We start from the raw sequence: 23880 nt of genomic DNA on the forward strand, positions 1-23880 counted from the left end.
ACATCATTGCAGCGAAAGATAAATATTACATAAGTGAACTTTTTTTATTACAGTATCAGCCTGCAACATGAAGCATACCCTATAACAGTTCATGTAAGCACTGTAACTAGATTCTATATTTTTAGTTTGACAAAAGTTCAACAGCCATATATATTTCACCCTTACGTTTTCATGGACATTTTAACTATAATTACTGAATGTGACTTGAGCCGGTTAGCTCCTGATTCATTTAGCTTGTTTTATTTAATGTAACCAAATAAGAAACATTTTACATTACAGTTAAAAATTTTACTTATTTTACATTATAATTGGTAGCCAGAAATTATTGTTTTTTTTTTTTTCATAATTTTTAGGCAACATCATGTACTTCTGGAGAAGATACTCACAGTAGTTTCCAAACCTTGTTTAAGTTTAAATGAACAAACTTCTGGCAAATGATTTCCCCATTGTGGGAAATTCAAAGTTATAACAGACTATGTAGCATTAGAGTGGCAGTTAGGGCTGAAAGAGCCTTTGAGCAGATTAAACAGTAGCCATTAAAATTTAAGCGAATTTGATTATGAAGTAGTATACAAAACTGGTCATAGATTATTCAGAGAGATTGGGGTCATACAAGCAGTTGGCATAACCCTTACAGAGTGGCAAATGTGCAGACTACTGACTTGGAGTGCCAGTTATTTAGGATGCAGTCACAGTTTCCTATGCACATTGCACTATAGTGTTGGATGTTGAAGTGCGGCTTGTGTGTTATGGTATCCACAGCTCTGAGGGACGAAGTGCCAAAGGTAGTGCATGATAATGTGTTAGTGGTTCACAGAGGGCACAAAGAATATTATGTGCAGAATATCTTAACAATACTGATGGAGAATAAGGAGACTAAATGTTGACCAGTATGTAAAAAATTGCATACCAAGTGCACAATGTGTTGATCTCAGCTATCAATAAATACCACTGCAAAGATCACTTTGAGGTATATTATGTTGCAATGATTGCAGTTCCAAATCAACAAGTCAGTACAGTGGCACAAGCAATGGTAAACAACTAGTTATTAAAATTTGGCATTCCTGACAGAATAGATAAAGATCAGGACAGCATCTTCATATCTGAGTTAATTGAGCAACTGTGCCATTTATTGTGAATCTAGAGGCTAAGAACTAGTCCCACCCACTCTCAGTCAAATGGAAAAATGGAATGTATTCAGCATACTATTGGCAAAATGTTAAGCTATTATGTGTACAGTCATCACAATAATTAGAATGTTTACCTACCCTATGTTGTAGGTGTGTGCAGTTCGTAAGTGCATGACAGTGTTAGGCTCCAGCCATACAAGGTGATACATGGTAGAAACATGCTGTCACCTTTTGCAGTGATGAAGCCTAAAGTTGGGAAAAAATGGGAAATCAGTAAAGGAGTTTGCAAAGACTTTGTAAGCTGTATGAAAAGGGGTGAAGAACGTGCATGCTATAGCGCTTGAGCAGGAAGACAAATGGGACACTGTGCTGTTGAGTTGCCTGAATATAGATTTGGTCAGTGGGTCATGTTAGGAAGCTCCTACACACCACAGAGCAAAATGCAAAAAAATATGTTTACACAGCATCAAGAGACAAATTAACTCATATAGGTGACATCACCTGTGAATGTGAAGTTAAATTTATGACGTGAATTTCCATTGTTCATTTAGGATGAGTTTAGCTTTTTAAGGCTACTTTAGCCTTACTATAAGTGCCATAGTCATGGCCTGTGAAGAAACCAAAAGATAAACAGGGAAGACAGAAGAGACAAACTAGCAAGCATAATTTGCATGAAGTGCTTTTAGTCTCAGATCTTGCCAGTAGATATTGCATTGTGTGGGATTTTTAAAAGGTTTTGTGGTAAAATGTGTGACTGTTTTGTCATTGTCTTAATGTGCTGAGGCTGTTATAATGAAGTATTTTATTTTTGCATTGTTGTATTAATAGGATGGAAGCTAGTTTGTAACTGAACAAGAGTATGTTGTTTTAATATGATGCTTTGTATTATGATGAACCAGGTACTTCTAGCCTTCAGAGAGAAGAGGGAAAGCGTGGGAGAAGGAGATCAATATGAATTTCTTTCATCCAAGTGGTGTTAACACTAAGAACTCTTACAATAGTGCACCACATTGGGAGAGAAGTAGTGGATGCACTGCAGGAGCAACATCTCAAAGCAGGGATGCTGTTCTCCAGGCTGGAGGATGTCATGCTAACCACCCACTAGCAGATGCCAAAGCTAACTTACATCAAATGGGAAATAAGAAATGAGGTAAAAAGGTTAGGAGAGATATTCACTTAGCTGCATCTCAAAGCTGAGAGGAAATGAATAGTAGGCTAAATACAGAGAGAATATCAAGGATTGTGACTCTCATTTCAGTGGGTACAGGATCAGCTGCACCAAGTAAGAGTTTTAAAACCATGTGCATTGTTGTGATAGAAGAGGAGGTGATTAGGTTCAGATGGAAAATTATTAAAGAAAGTATTTGGTACAGCAGATAGCAACTTTATTCAGGAATTGAGTAACACATTGCATCAGCTGCAGGGAATAGTGGATAGTGTAGGAGTGGATGTGACAGTATTACAGGGGGTTGTACAACATGTACACTGCTGTCTTCCTGAGAGTTTGTTGCTGGCCTGCAGAAGGTGCAACAGCAGTTAACAGCAGAGCTACATCATTCACCCCTACCCGTCAAAGTGGGAAATCATGAACAAATCTGTACAGGTGAAAACACAACAGGTGTTGCTAATCTTTGCCAGAGATGGTGGATTGTGATATGACCAACCAAGATGGCCCAGACAAACACATGAGCATGTGAGATAGAGTTATTCTTGGGAAATGGAGGTGCAATGGGATGCCAAAGGGATGTTCTGACATCACTCTCATACTTCCAAAGGCTTTTTATGTAATGGATTTATTCTATGTTTGTTTCATAGATAGTAACAGTGAACTGTTACAAACAGGTTTGGCTGAAAGGAATGACAAGGTTGGAATTTCACAATAGTGAGAGAATAATTAATACTACAACTTATGATAGAGCAGGCAATTCATTCTGTCTCCCAGCTACCATTACTGGATCAATCATAATGAACCTTACACAGCCCTATTTGTTCTGCCAGAAAAACCATTAGATGTGTTGCCAACCCAGAACATGATATATCTAAAAGACACCCTAAAACCAGACCTCCTCCATATGTTGGATGAGCTTATAGACTCACAGAGGGGTCATATTAATGTCAAGCAAATGTTCCAGCATGTACAGCAATATCTAGATATGCAACACCATAACAGGATAACTGTGAGTGTCTCAGTTAGTGGACCATTGTGGTTCTGATTCTGCTTTGTATAACCTTCATCTACCTCTGGTGGAAAATCGACCACCAGCATGAACTCCCAGTACATCAAATACCAGTGGATTATCTTGTCTGTAACAAATAATGACTAGTTAACTAAGAATTAGGTAAGAAGCTGATAAACAAGGAGAAATGCCAAGCATGAGAAACATCCGATGGGGCTATTTACTGTTAATGATTGCTGAGCAATTTACCAAAACAAGATGATTTGATAATATTATTGCAATAGGTTGTAAGTGAAGATTCAATGGAATCATGTTCCCATGAAGAGACAAGAACGGTACAGTAGGCTAATTGCATAAACTACCATTTACATTAAGGAACAGTTAATGAATCTTTTGGTTTCAGCTGAACTAGTGTAACAGAAATACTCAGGATACTGAACATAACTGTCAACTTGTAAGATATGTGTTGAGACTTGCAGATCTTCCATGAGCTCAATCTGTTAGCCCAGATCTTGTGAAGAAGGAAAGCATGTTGAACCAAAACTAATTTACTTGGCACAGCTGAATAAAAGAAAGGTGTGACCATGGTTAGTGCAAAAGGCTCATGGTAGTAGCTGGCCAGCACTTACATCAGGAGTGGCCTGCTGATACAACAAGTACTGTTTGTCATCAAGTAGTTACCACATAGTCTGGTCCAGCATGGGGATCAGAGTTATAAATTTACTGATGCAGCAGAAAAGCAGAGCTGATGTGGCATGAGTGACCTGATTACATCATGTATGAGCCATGATTCTGTTATGGCTTCACTGATAGATACTGATGCATTAGCAAAACAGGGATAGAACAAGCCCATATAAATACTCCTAATTTCTAGTCAGAGGTATTGCAGTCTTTCACCCACCAAGTCCTGGAGTAGATCTACAATAGCCTGTGTGTCCACAAGTCTACATGAAGTGACCAGTCTCCGGCTACAAGGAGAGGTCCATGTCGGTCTTCAAGTTGACACAAGTCTGCAAGCTGTTGTCACTGGATATTGCTGTTGCTACCTTCAGCCCTGCTGTTCACACTGAAAGTAGTGCTGCTGACTTAGCACCCTCCAATTGGTGGGCCCCTGCAGGACTACTTCAGCTACTGCTAGTCACCTCTTGTTGTGGTCTACAGTTCAAGCCTAGGGCCAGGCAGCTGTTCAGCTGCCATTCCCCATGTGGGTAAACTCCTGGCTGGCTGTCTCCACATGCATTGGCATGCACTTTTTCTGAGAGTCAGCACCTTCATGTTAGGTCAATGGCATGATTCTGCACACTCAACTGGTTCTCTGCTCCAAACTGCTGAGCTGCCTCTAGACTGTTTGGCTGCTGTCATGGTCACTCCAAGAATCAGTGTTCTTGCCGAGTCACTGCTATCATCATTTGACTGGCCAAGCAATGCTGCAAGTGACCAGCAACAACAAGTGTCTTGTTGACTGCAACTACTTCTCACTGACTGTGTACAGCTTACACCTTGGGTCTGTTGGCTTCTCTGAGGATTATCACAATTGTTGTGGTTTGATGAGCAATAAATGAATATTTTAACAACTCTCTTTTCATGTTGAAACTTCAGATGACAACCAGGTGTCCATTTGCTACACCACCAGTATCTCTTCTAGGCTGGTGAACTACTGGCTTAATGACCCCTGACAGGCCAGTTCCATTATCCACTGTAGAGACCAACCACCCCTGGCTTCTACACTATAGAAGTTAGGACAAAAATCCCCCCCCCCTCCCCCAATCATTAATTAAGTTTCCCTTAATTACCCAGATTAGTTTCAAGCAACTGAATCTTTCTTTACAAAGCTAGATAGCATGCTAGTCAATTAAGAGTTCACATAAATTAGCAAATTCTCAAATATGCAGTGCGCTAATCAAATAGCAATGTGTACTACTATACTGGTACTTGTCTAACTAGCTATCTTGTAGTTAACTAAATAATTATTGGCATCCAGATCATTTACTCTATGAACCTTAATGCAATTATCATCATTATAAAATATCATCATGCCTGTCTTTATATATAGCCCTTACCCCAAAAATCTTGTTTGCACAAAGAAGACAACTGATTAACATCTCTGCATCACTCATTTAATTAAAACCATGAGTATCAATATCATCAAAGTCTGCATATGACAAACATCATGCCACTATAACTAGTCACTGATCAGCATTCCCCTTACCACCATCACCCCAGCCTCAGAAACTGAACCACATCCTTCACTAGAGCTTGACTACTTATCATGCACTGAAATGAGGGATGACTAAAAATCTTACTCTATCCTCATTAAGTAATATTCCAGCATGAATCCAAACTATGTGTTATCTTTGTTCATCCATATCTGCTCCTTGCTTACAATCTCACATCATGTAAGTCATTTCTCTGTAGATGTCCCAAGTGCAAGTCCTGTCATATGTACCTACATCTTCCTACTCTATGTGCCAGGTGAGCTGGAATTACTCAGTATGTTCTATGTGGGTGTGACAACCAACCACAAACTGCTTGACTAGTCATTAGCAGATTAAGGCTAACCACAAACTCAACTGTCCATTGCTGACTGTGCTGCAAACCACAATAGCAATGACTTCAACAATTGCTGCAGTACCCATGCCATTAGGGCCCTTCCCTCCCCCCATACTAACTTCTATGAACTATATATTCCTTTATATTTTCCCATTCTCACAATTCCTTGGTGTAAGCCTCTGCTAGATCCCTTACCACTCCTTTAACCATTGTTTCATTTTTCCCCTCCTGTTATTTTCACATGATTCTTCCCCAGTACGAACCTCTTACTAACCCCCCCCCCCCCCCCCCACCCCCCCCCCCACCCCCCACCCCAGTCTCCTATCCTCTTTGATTTTCATGTATGTCACCTTTGCAACACTCATTTTGTTGTTTCCATTAAGAGCCACTTGTCTCTCTCACCATCTCTCTTCATTGAGATCATTGATTGTATGATATCTGAGATGCATGCAGAGCAGTTCATTGTGGGACCTATGTTTCTCTAGATGTCAGCATTTAGGGGTGATGTGTATTGGAATCCTCTCTTTTGGCATGATCTAAATGAAAGAAAGCAGAAATCTCTGCTTCATTCTCTGCTCCAAACAATGCATTGTGCAGTGGGCATACTTACCCAAATCCATGATGTGTGCATACTATGGAAAGGGCCAAATAACTTCATGTATTTCATAATGTGGTGCCTCTTGAACAAATATAAGTGCTTATGTGACATGCATATTTTTCTTTAAAACATATTGCAATTCCAAATCTGTCCCCATGGTGTATATGGGAAAAACACTGTCAGATCTTTACCACAGAATACTCTTTCAAAGTCTCTAATGATTGCTTCATTATGTGAGGCCTGCTTTTGGGTAAGACAGATGTAAATACCTACCCACTAATTTGTAATTAATTTGAATTAGGTTTGATGTCCATTATAGTGCTGTGATATGGTGAAAAATTAATTTCAAAATGAAAATAAGGTAAACTGTTTTAATATTCTGTAAACTCATACACACTATTGTTGGACTGGCACTGCATTAATAAAGAATTTTATGGATACAAATGTAACTCCAAATTAGTTCAAATATCTTAGTGTTTAACTCTTTACTGATATTTCTATTCACAGTACTGGACAATTGTTTCTTCTGGTATTTAATGGGAGCTAAAGCAAACAGTTAATAAATGATAATTTGGCTTTTTCATTTCATAAAAGAGATAATGCTAAGACAAAAATAATATTTTGTCAAATAGGTTACTCACTGTTCTTGTATGTTAACAATCTCATACTGAGCAAGACGTGAATGTTTCAGAATCTGAAAACACAGAAAAATCCCAAATAAAAAGACAGTTATGTGCAGAGCCTATCAGTAAGTTTGAGAATGCTTAATACCGCAATTTGCATTCATTCTAATTTCCTATAAAATTTATATTTTTAATCTTATTTTAATACAATCTTAAAACTCAATATAATTGAAATTATAAGCAGTTTTACAAGTCTTTTGCAAAAATTACAAAAATTCAAGTAATATTGTATGAGGATATTATTTATGGTATACCTGAGTTTTGTTATGTATAACCAGTAAAAATCGATGATCACCAGACAGTTCGTAGCTGACATCTGGATCCAATGGTATCAACTGCGAAAACCAAGATAGCTTTTATTTTCAGTAATAGCAAACTTGTAACTTAGTTTATGAATATTAAAACCCATAGTATTATCTGTGTCCAAGTCAAAGAAGTGAGCCTTGCTTACTAATTGATGAAACAGAAGGAGCTTGAAGTGGCACAACATTTATGTTAAAAAAGAAAAGTCACTAAGTCAGAGAGAGGCTTGGAAGACTAGTAAGCAGCAAGCAGATTTAAAAGGTTAATTGATTTACAGTGTTCTGTAAATTTCACCATAAAAAGGATATAAAACAAACCCAGGAATACATTAAAAAAGTAAATCAGTTATCAAAAACAAAATCTACACATTGTATGACCAGTTAACTAACACTAAACTGCCATATTCCATTTTCTCTTGCCCATAGTAAACAAAACAATGTAAAATTAATAGGTAAGTCACCAAAACAGCTGCTGGCTCCTCATTTAAATTAAATAGTTGGCAAATATGACTTGCTTCATTCTTAATATTTACATGACAGCATTGATACAACATAACAACAGTCTTATGCATGCTATAGGATGTCTTTTCACACTGAATGTAGCTATTCATCACACAACTAATAGGGATTTTCAGTTCTTAGGCAGAGATAGATAATTTGTAGAAAGAATGGCTGTCAAGTGAGGTTTTTACTTTTACTTTGAATTTTCAGAAATTCCCAATTCCTTGCTTTGTTTGATAGGAGCTTATTCAAGACTTATACCAGAATGCAGAATCCTCATTTAGAACTATAGGCAAGAAGCCAAAATCTATGTCAAATTTAAGAGTATTATTGAAGTTGTGTAAATCAGAGATCAGCTGAAGCTGATTTTATTGGTACCTACAAACAGCATGCAAGAGAAAATGTATTGAGATATGAATGCAAGAATCTGGGCTCTTTGTAAACGCCTCTGCAAGATATATGACTGTGTACTTGCACAATATCTATGCTGCTCACTACTTCTGGATTAACACCTAATGCATTTAAAGTGCACTGACCCAAATGATAACTCCATAAGGTAACTGGAGATAAGAAATGAAGGAAATAAACATTCTCATTTTCAAGTACAAAACATACTCGATGAGGTATTATCTGGACCCCCATGGAATGTAATTTGGTGTTTTACACATGCTGCACAGAAATTAGTATGTACTTCTGATACTTTAATATCATTCTTACTTGGTCAAAATTGTGAAATATTTGTCTTTCTGAAGAGAATTCTTCAGCTGTCACCTAAGCTGTGTTTAGAATGGTTGAATTTGGATCTTTGGTTAGTATGTTTTGTCATATGCCAACAGTATAATTACCTGAGAGTCCTTTAAAGTGATTGGAGGGTCATGTGTGTAGGTTAAGAAGAATGATGGAATCAATACTGAACCCTCTGGGACTCCATACTTATATGGTTTTCTCTAGTGAGTGACCCTTATTAAGTCCACCATATAGCAGTTAACATGTCCTGTTTGGAAAAATGGGTCTATACTGTATTGCATGCAGCTTTCTCAAATTATTTTCAAAACAAATGTAAGGAGAAAAATGTGTTTATAATTAGGTGTGATATGCTAATCTTCACCTTTGTAAATAGATATTGGTACTGATTAGCTGAGTACGTCATGAAATATGGTTAGATCAATGACTGAGTGCAAAGATACATCAAGTGTGGCGCTATCTAGTCAGCACAGCATTGTAATATTGTGGTAGACAGACCATTACAGTTAGAATAATTACAGGCCATTATTTCCTTAGGGACTGTGCATCTGTATTTGTAGTATATTTCCGTAAACTTACTTTTATATTTTTTATTAATTTTTATTTGAATTCTGTTGTGCTATACATTTGTTTTGCTCTTTGGAAGGATACCAGAGAATTTTTCAATACTAATGGTAATAAAAATTCAACCACAAATGATATGTATCCTTTCTGTCTCAAATATTGTCAGAGTTTTTATTTTACTTTCATTTTTGAGGTGCTAACAACTTTAACATACTTACATATAGTTTCCTGATAAGATGTGTTGCAGTATGAGTGAACATGTTGTACAGAACAGGCCTGTTATCAATATCCTTGTACAGAAATTGGTAATCTGAAACAATCAATTAAATTTTTAATAATATTCTTGAAAGTTCACAAATAAAAATAAAAAAAATGGGTAAAAAATTTATATCTGTAGAGCAATTAAAAATTACTTATCATATTAAAAAAAGGAAGCCAGAAAGTGGTAAATTTCAAGGAAAAGAAAAGAGGTTGACGATGATGTAACAGGAATTAGAATGTTCCCATAATTCTCAGGTGCCATGTGTGCTAAAATTGGGAGGGGGAGGGGCAAAGGAAAAAGGAAAAGACGGGGCAAGAGAGAGAGAGTATTGCAATGGGAAAACAGATCAATGGTAAACTTAGAATGCAACAGGGAACAAAACTACATTTAACGAAATACCTATGTAATTAAAAATCAGAATATGGGTTAGACAAGCATTTAAAAAGATTATAAAATAAGAATAAAGTTTCTGTACTGTGTGAGAATGGAGAAATGTTAAGGAATGACAAAGAAGTAATAAAAATTGAGAAGACTATAAACTGCTACTTTGGGGGAAAATGTCTATTTACTAATTGTAACAAAAGGAACAACTGAGAAATGCCATAAACAAAAATTTGTTATAAACTGAACTGAATATAATTTATAACTTTTGATTTCTTAAATCTTTTATCAAGAAAGAAAAAGATATTCATATCACATTATAAATGTAATAAAACAACTCAGGCAAAAAAGTAATGAGTGAAATGACAAATAAAATTTTGTGCCATCCGCAAGGCCAACAGTCACACCAGTATCTATTTTTTATGTTTTTAATCATGCTTCAAACAGGTGCAAACTCAGGGTTATGTTCTGTGGAGTGGGGGTGAGGGGGGGAAGGTGGAGGGGTGGGGGTCACGGTTTATTACTATTTGTTTCTGTCTTCCCCCTCTCAAAAACTATGTTGCCATTAACCCTACTTCAAATGCGGTACAGATGTGTGTTATTTTGGTCATAATATTATAGTAACAATTAAATATATGCTACATTTTAATAAAATAACAGTATGAAATCGATTTAGTACCATAAAATACTTATAATCATCAGTGTTTCACTAAGCAGTATGACTGTGAGCACTGATCTGCAAACTATGGCTATATGAACATGTAATTGGGAGAATACCAGTACTTTCAGTTGTTTCCTTCTATGTGTGGGAAGTCATTTTTTTTTCCATTGCTTGTAAGGAAACGTTGCCAACTTGATACAATACTTTAAGGAGAAAAACATCACACTTGCAAGATATCAGTTCCAGCAATGGACACCACATCAAAATTTGGGCTGCAATTCTGATAGTACACAGTTATGACCTACAGAAATTACAGCTTTTAAACTTTTGCACACACCTGTTATTTGTCACTCCCTGCCTAATGCCCAAGTGTGAAGTACTGTATGGTGAAGCGACTATGAAAGCTCTCCTATACAAGGGGTGTTGAAGTTGAAGGAGCAGAAGGTGGAACATGGAACAAATTTGCCCACTGTGTGTTCGAAATCTTGTTTTGGAACTTATTCTACACAGAAAGTAGTAGTTAATATGAGTCCATAATATGTCAACCTCATATACCTTTTATGGTATTTCAACACTATTTTCATACCCGGTATTCTGCAGCTATGTGCCTCAAAATCAAAATGAGTAAACCTAAGAAACTGAAGAATTATTATGTAATAAAGTTAATGATTTTCAGTTCACAATTTAATCATAACAATCACACTGAAGAACAGCTCAATTTCTGCAAATTTACGTCACTGTAATGGTTCTTGCTTCATATCCAAAGTAAATAGTGCATAATAGTGATGTTAATAATTAAATAGTTCTAAGCAACTTAATGATGCCTTCATTTGTTTCATTCATTTACACTGCATGAATTATAATATAAAAATGGTCAAAGCAAAGAGATCTAGCTGCAGAGTGGCTGACTTATTGCTGTGCACATCTCCATGATGGTTCTGACTGACTAGCAAGGTGAGCTTGCATTTCCTCCCATGGACTCTGTTGCCCAGTTATTACTGAGCCACTGCACCTGCAGTGTAGTGTTGTAACACTGTCATGCCAGCACAGATACTAAAGCACTGATTAAGGACATTCTTACACATGCAACATCCCAATTTTTGGATCCAGCATTTCTGCAGTGCTGGCAGGAATAGTTGAGGCTAGAAAAGGAAGAACAGCAGCAGCAGGAGCAGATAAAGACATTTATGAACAAGATTTTGGAGTTACTTTGTGCCCTTGCCCCAGTGTCAGTGGGCCAGGTGCCAAATTTGCAGTTTTCTTGTCCACCCCCAGTGCTGTTTGCTGGTTTTGATGAGACTATGGAAAGGCAAAGTAACCCATGGTCTGGGGTAGCGTCTTTGATCAGTAATCAAAACATCCTTTATCCAGAGATTGAAGTCTGACACCACTTAAATTTTGAATGAAAGTTATCAGCAATGTCAGCTGAAGACTTCCAGCATAAGAAGTTTCCTTGTCAAAGGGGTGGAGGAGCAGGGAAGGTTCAGGGCATTTGTTTTCTCTTGGGGTGGGAAGCTGCCCCTAAATGCAGAAGAATCAGCAACAATCAATGGCACAAGAATGCAGAAGGCAATGGAAACCACTGCATTAAAGACACTTAATGTGTATCCACATGACATGTGGCCTGTGACTGAAAAAGTGACATGCTGATCTCTCCATTGGCAAAAGATTCCAGACTAGTCCCCCATTTAAATCTCAGGGATGGGTGTGCCAAGAGGGAGATGACCATGAGAAAAAGATTGAATAACCAATGAAACAGTAATGCTCACATATCCATGCTGATATCACAAGTTGAAGATGAAGAGATAGAGAAAGTATATAAAAATTTTAACTGGGTAATTCAGTGCATAAAGGGAGATGAAAATGTAATAGTCATAGGGTTGGAATGCAGTTATAAGAGAGGGAGTAGAAGAAAAGTTATGGGAGAACATGGGCTTGGTACTACGAACGAAAGAGGAGAAAGAGTAACTGAGTTCTGCAATAAATTGCAGCCAGTAGTAAAGAATACTGGGTTCAATAATGACAAGAAGAGGAGGTATACTTGGGAAAGGCTGGGAGATTTGGGAAGATTTCAGTTAGATTAAATCACAGTCAGAGTCAGAAATTCTGAAATGCTTGAAGTTCTCTGAGACTATGGATACTTTGATAAAGAGTAACTCAGTAGGCAGTTCAGTTGAAGACAAACAAACATCTGTAAACATAGATTCAGCTTTCATTACACAGAACCAAAAATGAGACGATTCTTGTGGGTGTGGAACAATTCAGAAAGTATAACATAAAAATATAGATGATTTGAATATAATACTCACTTCCCTGATCATTTGTCAAAAGCTTGTCAAAATATGTGAATACATTATAGTAAACTGGAACTGCTAATATTTACAGAATTAATACACTGTCAGAATGGAACATAGTTATCCCTTTGTTGCCTAACGGTACTTAAACGTACCAGTTAGTTTTGACTCTCATTATTTTCTCGTGGTGCAGTTTCGTGATTTGAGAGCCTGTCGCTACGTAACAGTAACTCTGCTCTACTGTTTCATAGATGTTATTGTGCAATACATAGACCTCTCTGGAGGTCAGAGCTTGAAATTGTTTTTCGTGCGCTGCTGTGAAAACAGAAGATTGTATGTGCTTCTCTCCATGGTGCTGCCTGAATTTGTGCACAATTTATTGAAACTTCCATTGAGTTTTCCATTGTAAGTACTTACCTTCTTTGTTTTTTTGTAATAGTTTGAAGCATTACATTACAAGTGAATGCGATAAAGTGGACTTATTAGTATCGTCAGATTGTGCGAACACTTTATTGTAGCAACAATGTGTTACCTCTCACTAGTTGTTCTGTCCACTTTTTCTCACACAGATGGATGAAAATCATAAAACTGGTGGCTACTTTCGACGTTTGAGTGATGCAGAGATTGAAGAAATTTTGTTTGAGGGCATTCCCTCTGATATTGCAGAGGATACTGACATTGGAGATGATGACGAAAATGTTAATAATTTTGACAAAGCTTTTTCGTGCAGTTTGCAAGAGGAAGATTGTGAAACAAACACCACTTGTTTGGATAATGATGCCTCAGAGAGTTCTTTGTCATTTACACCTTCACCTCAATGTGAATATCGGACAAACATAACGTGGAGAGAAAAACACATTGAAACAAAGAACTGTGAATACAGATATACTGAAGGCATCTTCTTACACTTAGATTATCATAAATTCTTTTTCAGTATTAGTCAATTTCTTCTTTTTCATTTCACGAATTACTCTAGAATGCTGTTCCATCTGTGACAACTGCAGTACTATTTCCATTCATGTATTCATTTTGCACGGCCTATGGAAGAATTATTTCAGGATTGCCACACAGCTACTGATGTTTTTATTTTCATTTTGAAGTCAATTGTAGAAGACATAACTTTCCAGAGCAGTCTTTACACAACACAGAAGGGAAAAATTTGAAATCTGAAGGAACATGAGCTGTTTGCTTTTTTGTGAATTAATTTATTTATGGGTTACCACAAGCTGCCGTCATGGAAACACTACTGGTCTGCATGTGATGACCTTGGTATTTCTATTGTAAGGTGATGCATGAGTAGGGACAAGTTTGATTTTATTTTGAGTAATATACATCTTAATGATAATACAAAAATTCCAGAAAGAAACACTGATAAATTGTATAAAATACGCCTGCTTCTGACTGCTTTGAATAAGCAATTTATGTCCATATACAAGGGCACTAGAGAACTCAGTACTGATGAATCAATGATTGTCTTCAAGGGAAGAAGTAGCATAAAGGAATATAACCCATTAAAACCAATCAAAAGAGCCTATAAACTATGGGCAATTTGTGATCAAAAAGGATACACACTCAATTTTGAAGTGTGTCAAGGTATAAATGAGACACTGAAGAAGGACTTTGAAGGGTACAGTTTAGGGGAGAGAATAGTACAGAAATTGTCTAAACTATATTGGGGTCAGTACAGAAAATTGTACTTTGACAGTTTTTTTACTTCTATTCCACTTTTAGAGAAATTAAAATTTGTAGATACATTTGCCTGTGAAACAATTAGAACAAACAGGAAAGGTTTGCCAGCGAATTTACCTAAAGAAAAATGTGTAAAGTATGGGGAATCAAATCACAGAGTGTCATCTTTAGACCTAACAGTATTTCAATGGAGGGACAATAAAGTAGTGTATTTTCTGTCAAACTTCCATGGCACTGAACGGAGTGTAGTGTCAAGAAAACAGAAAGATGGAACTAGTATGACTATACCATGTCCAGTTATTGTATGTGATTACAATAAAAACATGGGTGGTGTGGATCATGCAGACAGATTATGTTCAACTTATGGTCTTGAAAGGCAATCAAAGAAATGATGGCACCATCTCTTCTGGGGGGCAATAGAAATTGCTTTTGTCAATGCTTACATCATTTTCAGTGATCTACATGGGCCACTGCCACTGCTGGAATTCAGGCGTGCTGTGGCACTAGGGCTAATGAATGAACAGCAAGAGCCAAATCTCAAAAAGAGAAACTCTGGTAAAGATGAAATAACTCCCCCCAAAGAGAAGGAAAGATAACTTTTCTGTTCCTAAGGATGTACATCTTGGCAATCGAGGAAAGCCTTTTGTAGTGTTCAGTTGTAATAGAAGATGATGTGAAATGTGTGTGAAAAATAAAATTCAGTCGAGACCACATTCACAATGTAGTGTATGTAAAGTGTATTTGTGCTTCAATGAGAAAAAGAACTGTTTCCTACAATTTCATGAGGTATCACTAAATATGTGATACGTAGATACTGTCAAAAATGTATAGTTAAGTTACTATGTATTGTGAAGTTGCTCTAGAAGGTAAATTTATGCAAAATTTTTAAAAAATTCAGAAATATCATATTTTTGTTAATTAATTTTCTAATGTAAAAATATTTAATATTTATGTAGAATAAAGTACAAGTTATAAAAATTGGAGCATTTTTCTGCGCATGTTGTGATTCTGTGCATGGAGACTGACAGTACTTCTGAGTACCAGGAGTGAAAAAAGTTGTAAAAAATTAAATAGAAGTTCACAAAAATTCCTACTGTCATTTGAGGCCACAATAGCATAAATTCTGCAAAGAAAATGTTAAAAAGTAGATTTTTTCCTTATGTCAGGAAACAAAGGGTTATGCACTTTTAATAAATTAATCAACACAAAAATACCTAATCTTGATTGTTGTGGCCAAGTGCTGTCAGAACTGAATTCCAACATACTATTTTACTTAAGCTGGTCTAACAGTCACTATTAATCATAGAATGACCGCTTTCATGACTGGATGATATAGCTGCTGGTAAACCTTTCGGAATGTGAGGTCATGGTCCAAGAAACTCTTCTGTTCCTGATGTTTCATCCAGGACTGTGCTGGACATCCTCAGAGGTGCTCCTCCACTGAGTCTTGCCAACTGACTCGTCAGATGTCTGAGAATGACATATATACTCTAGGAAAGGGGGGCATGGTCAACGCAATACTTGATGAGCAGAGATAATCCTTCTCAAAGATAAAACATCTGAAGCAGGACTTTGAGAAAAGTGGATACTCAGGGAAAGAGGTAAAGAGAAGTTTGTGACCAAGACTGAAGGGCAAGGATGAACCAAAGTGATGCATAAATACAGTTTCTCTCCCTTTCATTAAAAAAGTAACAAATCAGATCAGTAAGATTTTAAACAAACATGGCATCAGACCAGGTCTTTAGACCAACAAAGAAAATAAGTACTCTGATCTGTGAAGGATAAACACCCTCCTCTGTTGACATGTGGTGTATACAAAATTCCACGTATGTGTTTATATTGGAACGACCAAGAGGAGCATAAAAGCACGGCTAAAAGAGCACAAAAGTCTTGGCCGATCATGAAAAATAGAGAAATCAGATGTGGCAGACCATGCTCTTCAGTCAGGAAACCAAAAAGTGAAGTTTCCTGAAGCAGAAATTTTATCTACAATAGCAAATTATTATCCACGACTATGTAGAGAAGCCATTGAAATTTTTAAGCATCAAGATACTTTTAATAGAAAATTGGAGGCAATTAAACTTAGTGACATTTGGGGAGTAGCTCTGCAGAATTGCTAGACAATTTTATCTTTGACAAGATGATAATCAATGGTTAAGTTTTATCTTTGACAAGGGTTATCTCTGCTCATCACATTTGTTGTTCTTGAACGTCTGACCAGTCAGTCGGCAAGACTCAGTGGAGGAGCACCTCTGAGGGTGTCCAGTGCAGTCCTGAATGAAACATCAGGAACGGAAGAGTTTCTTGGACCAAAACCTCACATCTTGAAAGGTTTACCAGCAGCTAAGTTACTATTAAGGTATCCATCTATAGAGCCAAAAAGTTGCCTACCAAGAAGTCTTTCAAAGTCTGTTTAAAGTGCATTTTATCTGAAACCCAAATTTTTAATGGTTACTGCCAATTTATTGAAAATGTGTGTTTCTGAATCCTGGACCCCTTTTTGGACCAAGATAACTGATTTTATGTTTTTATGTAGATTGTTCTTATTCCTATTATTAATACTATGTGTTGAACTGTTAGTTGGAAAAAAGGGACACAATATTTGCAACAAATTTCATTAAGAAATAAATATTTTGAGAAGCAGTGTTTAGAATACCCATTTCATTGAACAAGCTTCTACATGATGTTCTTGAATTTACACCACAAATGAGTCTTAAACTATTTCTTGGTATGACAAGTTACCCCAATATATGATCCCATATGACATAATATAATGAAAGTGAGAAAATTATATAAGATTTTTTAAATATTTGGATCTCCCACATCTGACATCATTCACATTGCAAATACAAATTTGTTTAGGCACTTTAGTTATGTAGCATGCCCTTCCCAACAGAACTTATAATCAAGTTGTAATCTCAGAAATTTAACATAATCAACCTCTTCTATCTGCATGTCTTCACGCATCCCACAAATGCTGAAAGGAAATCTGCTACAGGATCTGAACCATATGCAGTGGATCTTCTAAAAGTCTAGTGATAGAAAGTAGTTTTAAACCATTTATTGTCAGTGAAAATTTGATCATCAGCCTTTTCTAAATCTGCATCTGACTTGCTGTTGTATCATGTGCAAACAAAATGAACTTACCATCTGGCAATGTAACAGGTGTGGGGTCATTTATGTGGACAAGAAATAGCAACAGACGCCAGATGGAACCTTGAGGAACTCAGTATATAGTTATTTCCCAATCAGTTGAAGACTGATTGCCTGCTACACAGGTATTTTGCAATCACAGCCTTTGTTTCCTGTTAGTCAGGTAAGACTCAAACCATTTTGCAGCACTGCCAGTGACACCATAAAGTTCTAATTTAAACAAGAGAATGCTGTGATTCTCTCAATCAAAGGCTTCTGACAGATAACAGAAAATGCTAGTAGCCTCTAATCTGTTATTTAATGAATTAATTACATTCTCACCATATGCATAAATAGCCTTCTCCATATCAGAGAGCTTAAGCATCCCAAAATGTGACTTATACAATGTACATTCCTGGAAATGGAAAAAAGAACACATTGACACCGGTGTGTCAGGCCTACCATACTTGCTCCGGACACTGCGAAAGGGCTGTAGAAGCAATGATCACACGCACGGTACAGCGGACACACCAGGAACCGCGGTGTTGGCCGTCGAATGGCGCTAGCTGTGCAGCATTTGTGCACTGCCGCCGTCAGTGTCAGCCAGTTTGCCGTGGCATACGGAGCTCCATCACAGTCTTTAACACTGGTAGCATGCCGCAACAGCGTGGACGTGAACCGTATGTGCAGTTGACGGACTTTGAGCGAGGACGTATAGTGGGCATGCGGGAGGCCGGGTGGACGTACCGCCGAATTGCTCAACACGTGGGGCGTGAGGTCTCCACAGTACATCGATGATGTCGCCAGTGGTCGGCGGAAGGTGCACGTGCCCGTCGACCTGGGACTGGACCGCAGCGACGCACGGATGCATGCCAAGACCGAAGGATCCTACGCAGTGCCATAGGGGACCGCACCACCACTTCCCAGCAAATTAGGGACACTATTGCTCCTGGGGTATCGGCGAGGACCATTCGCAATCATCTCCATGAAGCTGGGCTACGGTCCCGCACACCGTTAGGCCATCTTCCGCTCACACCCCAACATCTTGCAGCCCACCTCCAGTGGTGTCGCGACAGGTGTGAATGGAGGGATGAATGGAGACGTGTCGTCTTCAGCGATGAGAGTCGCTTCTGCCTTGGTGCCAATGACGGTCGTATGCGTGTTTGGCTCCGTGCAGGTGAGCGCCACAATCAGGACTGCATACGACCAAGGCACACAGGGCCAACACCTGGCATCATGGTGTGGGGAGCGATCTCCTACACTGGCCGTACACCTCTGGTGATCGTCGAGGGGACACTGAATAGTGCACGGTACATCCAAACCGTCATCCAACCCATCATTCTACCATTCCTAGACCGGCAAGGGAACTTGCTGTTCCAACAGGACAATGCACGTCCGCATGTATCCCGTGCCACCAAACATGCTCAAGAAGGTGTAAGTCAACTACCCTGGCCCGCAAGATCTCCGGATCTGTCCCCCATTGAGCATGTTTGGGACTGGATGAAGCGTCGTCTCACGCGGTCGGCACGTCCAGCACAAACGCTGGTCCAACTGAGGTGCCAGGTGGAAATGGCATGGCAAGCCGTTCCACAGGACTACATCCAGCATCTCTACGATCGTCTCCATGGGAGAATAGCAGCCTGCATTGCTGCGAAAGGTGGATATACACTGTACTAGTGCCGACATTGTGCATGCCTTGTTGCCTGTGTCTATGTGCCTGTGGTTCTGTCAGTGTGATCATGTGATGTATCTGACCCCAGGAATGTGTCAATAAAGTTTCCGCTTCCTGGGACAATGAATTCACGGTGTTCTTATTTCAATTTCCAGGAGTGTATATTATTTGCAGTAAAATGCTTAAGAAGCTTTTCATATATTTTGAAAAAGTTGGTGACTGAGAAATTGGTCAGTAATTTGATGGTATCCCTTTATTCTCATTTTTGTAAAGAGGCCTAACTTAAGCATATTCTAGCATGTCTGTAATAGTTCTGCTAATAAGAGATTTCTTACACAAATAACTTAAGATAAAACTCAACTCAAATGAACACTCTTTGATTAATTTCACTGATATAGGTAAAAAGATGGAGAAGCCGTGGGTAATGAAGGAAATACTTCAGATGATCAATGAAGGAAGGAAGTACAAAAATATTCAGGGAAGTTCTGGAATGCAGTGAGACAATTCATTTAGGAATGAAATACACAGGAAGTGCAGAGAAGCTAAGACAAAATGGTTGCATGAAAAATGCGAAGAAATGTTGGAATAAGTTACTCAGCATATAGAAAAATCAAAACAACCTCCAGTTAAATGGAAAACAAGGGTGGTAAACTCAAAGTGCAGTGGGAATTCCACTGCTAAATGCAGAGGAGAGAATGGATCGATGGAAAGAGTACATTGAAAGCCTGTATGACAAGGGATGATTTGTCTCATGATGTGATAGAAGAGGAAACAGGAGTCTACATATAAGAGGTATGGGATCTATTATTAGACTCAGAATGTCAAAGAGCTTTGGAAGACTTAAGACTGAATAAGGCAGAAGGGATAGATAACATTCCATCAGAATTTCTAAAATCATTGGGGTGAGCAGCAACAAAATGATTATTCATGTTGGTGTGTAGAATGTATGAGTCTGGTGATATACCATCTGACTTTTGGAAAAATGTCATCCACACAATTCCAAAGATTGCAAGAGCCAACACGTGCAAGAATTATCACACAGTCAGTCTAACAGCTAACGCATCCAATTTTCTGACAAAAAGAATGGAAAAGAAAATTGACGGTGTGTTAAATGACAATCAGTTTGGCTTTAGGAAAGGTAATGGCACCAGAGAGGCAGTTCTCACATTGCATTGGATTATAGAAGCAAGACTAAAGAAAAAACAAGACATGCCCATAGGATTTGTCAACCTGAAAAAAGGTCTTCAATGTTAAATGGTGCAAGATGTTCAAAATTTTGAGAAAAGTAGGCGTAAGTTATAGGGAAAGGCAGGTAATATAAAATATGTACAAGAGCCAAGAGGGAACAATAAGAGTGGAAGACCAAGACCAAAGTAGTCAGATTGAAAAGGGTGTAAGGCAAGAATGTAGTCTTTTGCCCCTACTGTTCAGTCTATGCATTCAAGAAGCAGTGGCAGAAATAAAAGAAAGATTGAAGAGTGGGATTAAAATTTAAGGTGAAAGGATATCACTGATAAGATTTGCTGATAACATCATTATCCTCAGCCAAAGTGAAGAAGCAACTGAATGTAATGAACAGTCTAATGAGTACAGAAAATGGACTGAGAGAAAATCAAAGAAAGTTAAAAATAATGAGAAATAGAAGAAATGAGAATAGTTAGAAGCTTAACATCAGGACTGGTGATAATGAAGTTGATGAAATTAAGGAAATCTGCTACCAAGCAGGCTAGCACATGCAAAAAGGGCATTCCCAGCCAAGAGAATTCTACTAGTATTAAACAGAGGCCTTAATTTTAGGAAGGATTCTGAGAATGTATGTTCGCAGCACAGATTGTATGGTAGTGAAACATGGACTGTTGTACAGCCAGAAAAGAAGAGATATGGTGCTCCAGAAGAATGTTGAAAATTAGATGGACTGATGAGGTATGGAATGAGGAGGTTCTCAAGAGAATTGGTGAGGAAAGGAATACATTGAAAACACTGACAAGGAGAAGGGAAAGGATGGTAGGACATTTGCTTAGACTTCAGGGAATAACTTCCATGGTAGTAGATGGAGCTGTAGAAGGTAAAACTGCAGGGGAAGACAGAGATTGGAATGCATCCAGCAAATAATTGAGGACATAGGCTGTAAGTGCTACTCCAAGATGAAGAGGTTGGCACAGGAGAGGAATTCTTGGCAGGCCTCATCAAACTAATCAGAAGATTGATGACCCAAAAAGAAAAAAAAAGAAAAAAAAGGTTCCAAAATTTGGAGCACTGCACTGGGGCCAAGGAACTCCCCATTGATGAGCTTTTTCATTTTCTGATGCAGTACTTCACATCAGAAACAACCAGGACAGTCATATGCAGCCTGGATCATTGATTTAAGATCTCTTGTGCAAGTGTTCTTTTAAGTGTCCCAAATGTGCTACCTCTTGTGCAGACACACTAATTCATGATGTGATTGTCTGGTTATTGCCTGATCCTGAGGGTCAGACTAGGGTGTTGATGTTGTGTGACCCATCTTTAACTCTCATTGTCCATATTTTGGGCCACATGAGCTGATTTCAGCTACAAGAAATGTCCTTTCTGGTAATTGACAAGTGGCACAATTAGGTGTGCAAGTGAAACAGCTTGCAGTATCCTGTGGGGTACCCCAGGTGGCTTTGTCTCCTGCTAAGTCACCATGTGTTGACACCACTGACGATTCCAGTGTAGTCACATTGCAGCACTGGTTATCTTCATCTGCACCAACCTCAGCAGGTTTATGTCAGCCGTAGCACCATAATTCCAACTTTTGGTGGTTTTTGGAGCCCCAACATCACTTTGCTTCCACTCACTGGCTAATCCTGCCCCAATTGTCATTTGTTGTATGTTCATCAAGAGTGCCCACACATGGTTGTCATGGGTGAGATATGCTATCAGCTGTTTGTGACTATTTTTCACACATCATCTTGTGTGATGCCTACCTCCAGTTGCCACAGGAAAATGTCTCTTGGACCTTTTTGGTCCTCAGTACCTCCTTTGGGCTTTACCTGTTTAATCACTTGCAATTTAGAGTCTTGTCTGGACTGAGAATTTATCAATGATTTTTGCAGCAGTTGATTCAGGACATTCTCTATAGTGCCAGTTAGTCAGTTACCTTGATGGCATCTGGGTAATGGGCCTTACCAGAGAGGAGTATTTACAAATCCTTCTGTCAGGTATCCAATGTCTCCCAGAGAATGGCCTTTGTTGCAAACTGGAAAGATGCACTTTTTTCTCACCAAAGGTGCATTTTTTGGGACATGTGCTTATGTGCAAGACAACCATATTAAAGCTATTGTCAACCTGTTGGTGGCCAAGAACCAGAAGTAAAATTTCATATTATGCTTAGTTCATCCACTGTGCCACACACATCTGCCTCTGGTCATTTTTGAGTAAAATTTCATATTATGCTTAGTTCATCCACTGTGCCACACACATCTGCCATCCTCATAAATTGCTGTCTAGATGCTTTCTGCAACTCAGGGTAATTATTCATAAATCAAAAAGAAAGTGCCAGATATTATTTTCAGAGTTAAAAAGTCTCATGCTTCCTGGTATGGGATGAAGTTCTTCCTCATAATGACCTCAAGTCACTGATTTCCTTATCTGGCCCTTGTTCCAAGGTGCCTGATAGGACTGCCCAATACCACCAATTGCAAAAGTGGGCCCTCTTCCTCAGTAACTACTGCTGTGACATTCATTAGCACTCTACCAACCAGTATCTCAGTGCTAATGCACTATCACTGCTACTGGTGGGGGCCAGTCCAGAGACTGATCAGAAGGAGGCTCTCATTCACATTGGATGGAGCCTTGCAGCAAACCCTGTCAGATTTACTGCTGACAGCACGAGAGGTTATGACCACCATAGCTGCTGACACACTTTTCTGGAAAGCTACTTCAGCAATCCAGATTGATTCGCTGGAGTGTGCACCCTCACACACTCCAGTTGATGCAAGCATCACACTGGGATATGAGTTGTATGAAGGCACTAGTGTGACATCACATCTATTGACCTGGTATCAATCGCGACACCGAACATCTGGTGTGGGCCATTAGGGCTTGTGCACAGAACCAGGCTGCGCCACTGCCCTAGTTTCCTCCTTGGTCTGTTCCAGTGCACCCTTGGGACAGGGTGCACAATGATTTCATGGGCTCGTTTTCAGAAGCATATTGTTGTTGGTGGTCCATGCATTGTCCAGTTTCCTCTCCACAGCCAATTGGTCCACCATGTCATTTGTTCACATGTTGCTGGTTATTTTTGCCATTGTGTGAGCCCTCAGCACCCTTGTGTCTCATAACAGCAGTTTGTGTCACAGGAATTTGGACTTTTGTATTTGTAACAGTACCCAGCAAATGACTATCACCCCATTTCATTTGGCTTCTGACTAAGGGGTGGAGCATTTCATGCACACATGCAAGATGCCAATAAAAAAAATCTGTGTCTGCTTTTTCCTATGACAATGCATTGTCGAGTTTTCTGGTTATGTACTAGGTGCAGTCTGGTGGAATGTTTACATGGGCACCAGTTGTGAGG

At 38.6% G+C, this 23880-nt stretch overlaps 1 protein-coding gene across 3 annotated transcripts in view; it reads right to left on the reverse strand.

Annotated features, from left to right (window-relative positions):
* The window catches only part of LOC126272513 (venom dipeptidyl peptidase 4-like), a 301501-nt gene that overhangs the window by 74090 nt on the left and 203531 nt on the right, over positions 1-23880 (reverse strand). For all 3 annotated transcript variants that reach the window (XM_049975414.1, XM_049975413.1, XM_049975415.1), the window contains 3 exons: positions 9468-9559; positions 7393-7473; positions 7097-7149 (listed from right to left, as the gene is read on the reverse strand). In XM_049975414.1, the coding sequence (XP_049831371.1) occupies positions 7097-7149; positions 7393-7473; positions 9468-9559 (226 nt within the window). The remainder of the gene's footprint in view (positions 1-7096; positions 7150-7392; positions 7474-9467; positions 9560-23880) is intronic.

Source organism: Schistocerca gregaria, chromosome 5 (genome assembly GCF_023897955.1).
Source record: "Schistocerca gregaria isolate iqSchGreg1 chromosome 5, iqSchGreg1.2, whole genome shotgun sequence".
Taxonomy (NCBI): domain Eukaryota; kingdom Metazoa; phylum Arthropoda; class Insecta; order Orthoptera; family Acrididae; genus Schistocerca; species Schistocerca gregaria.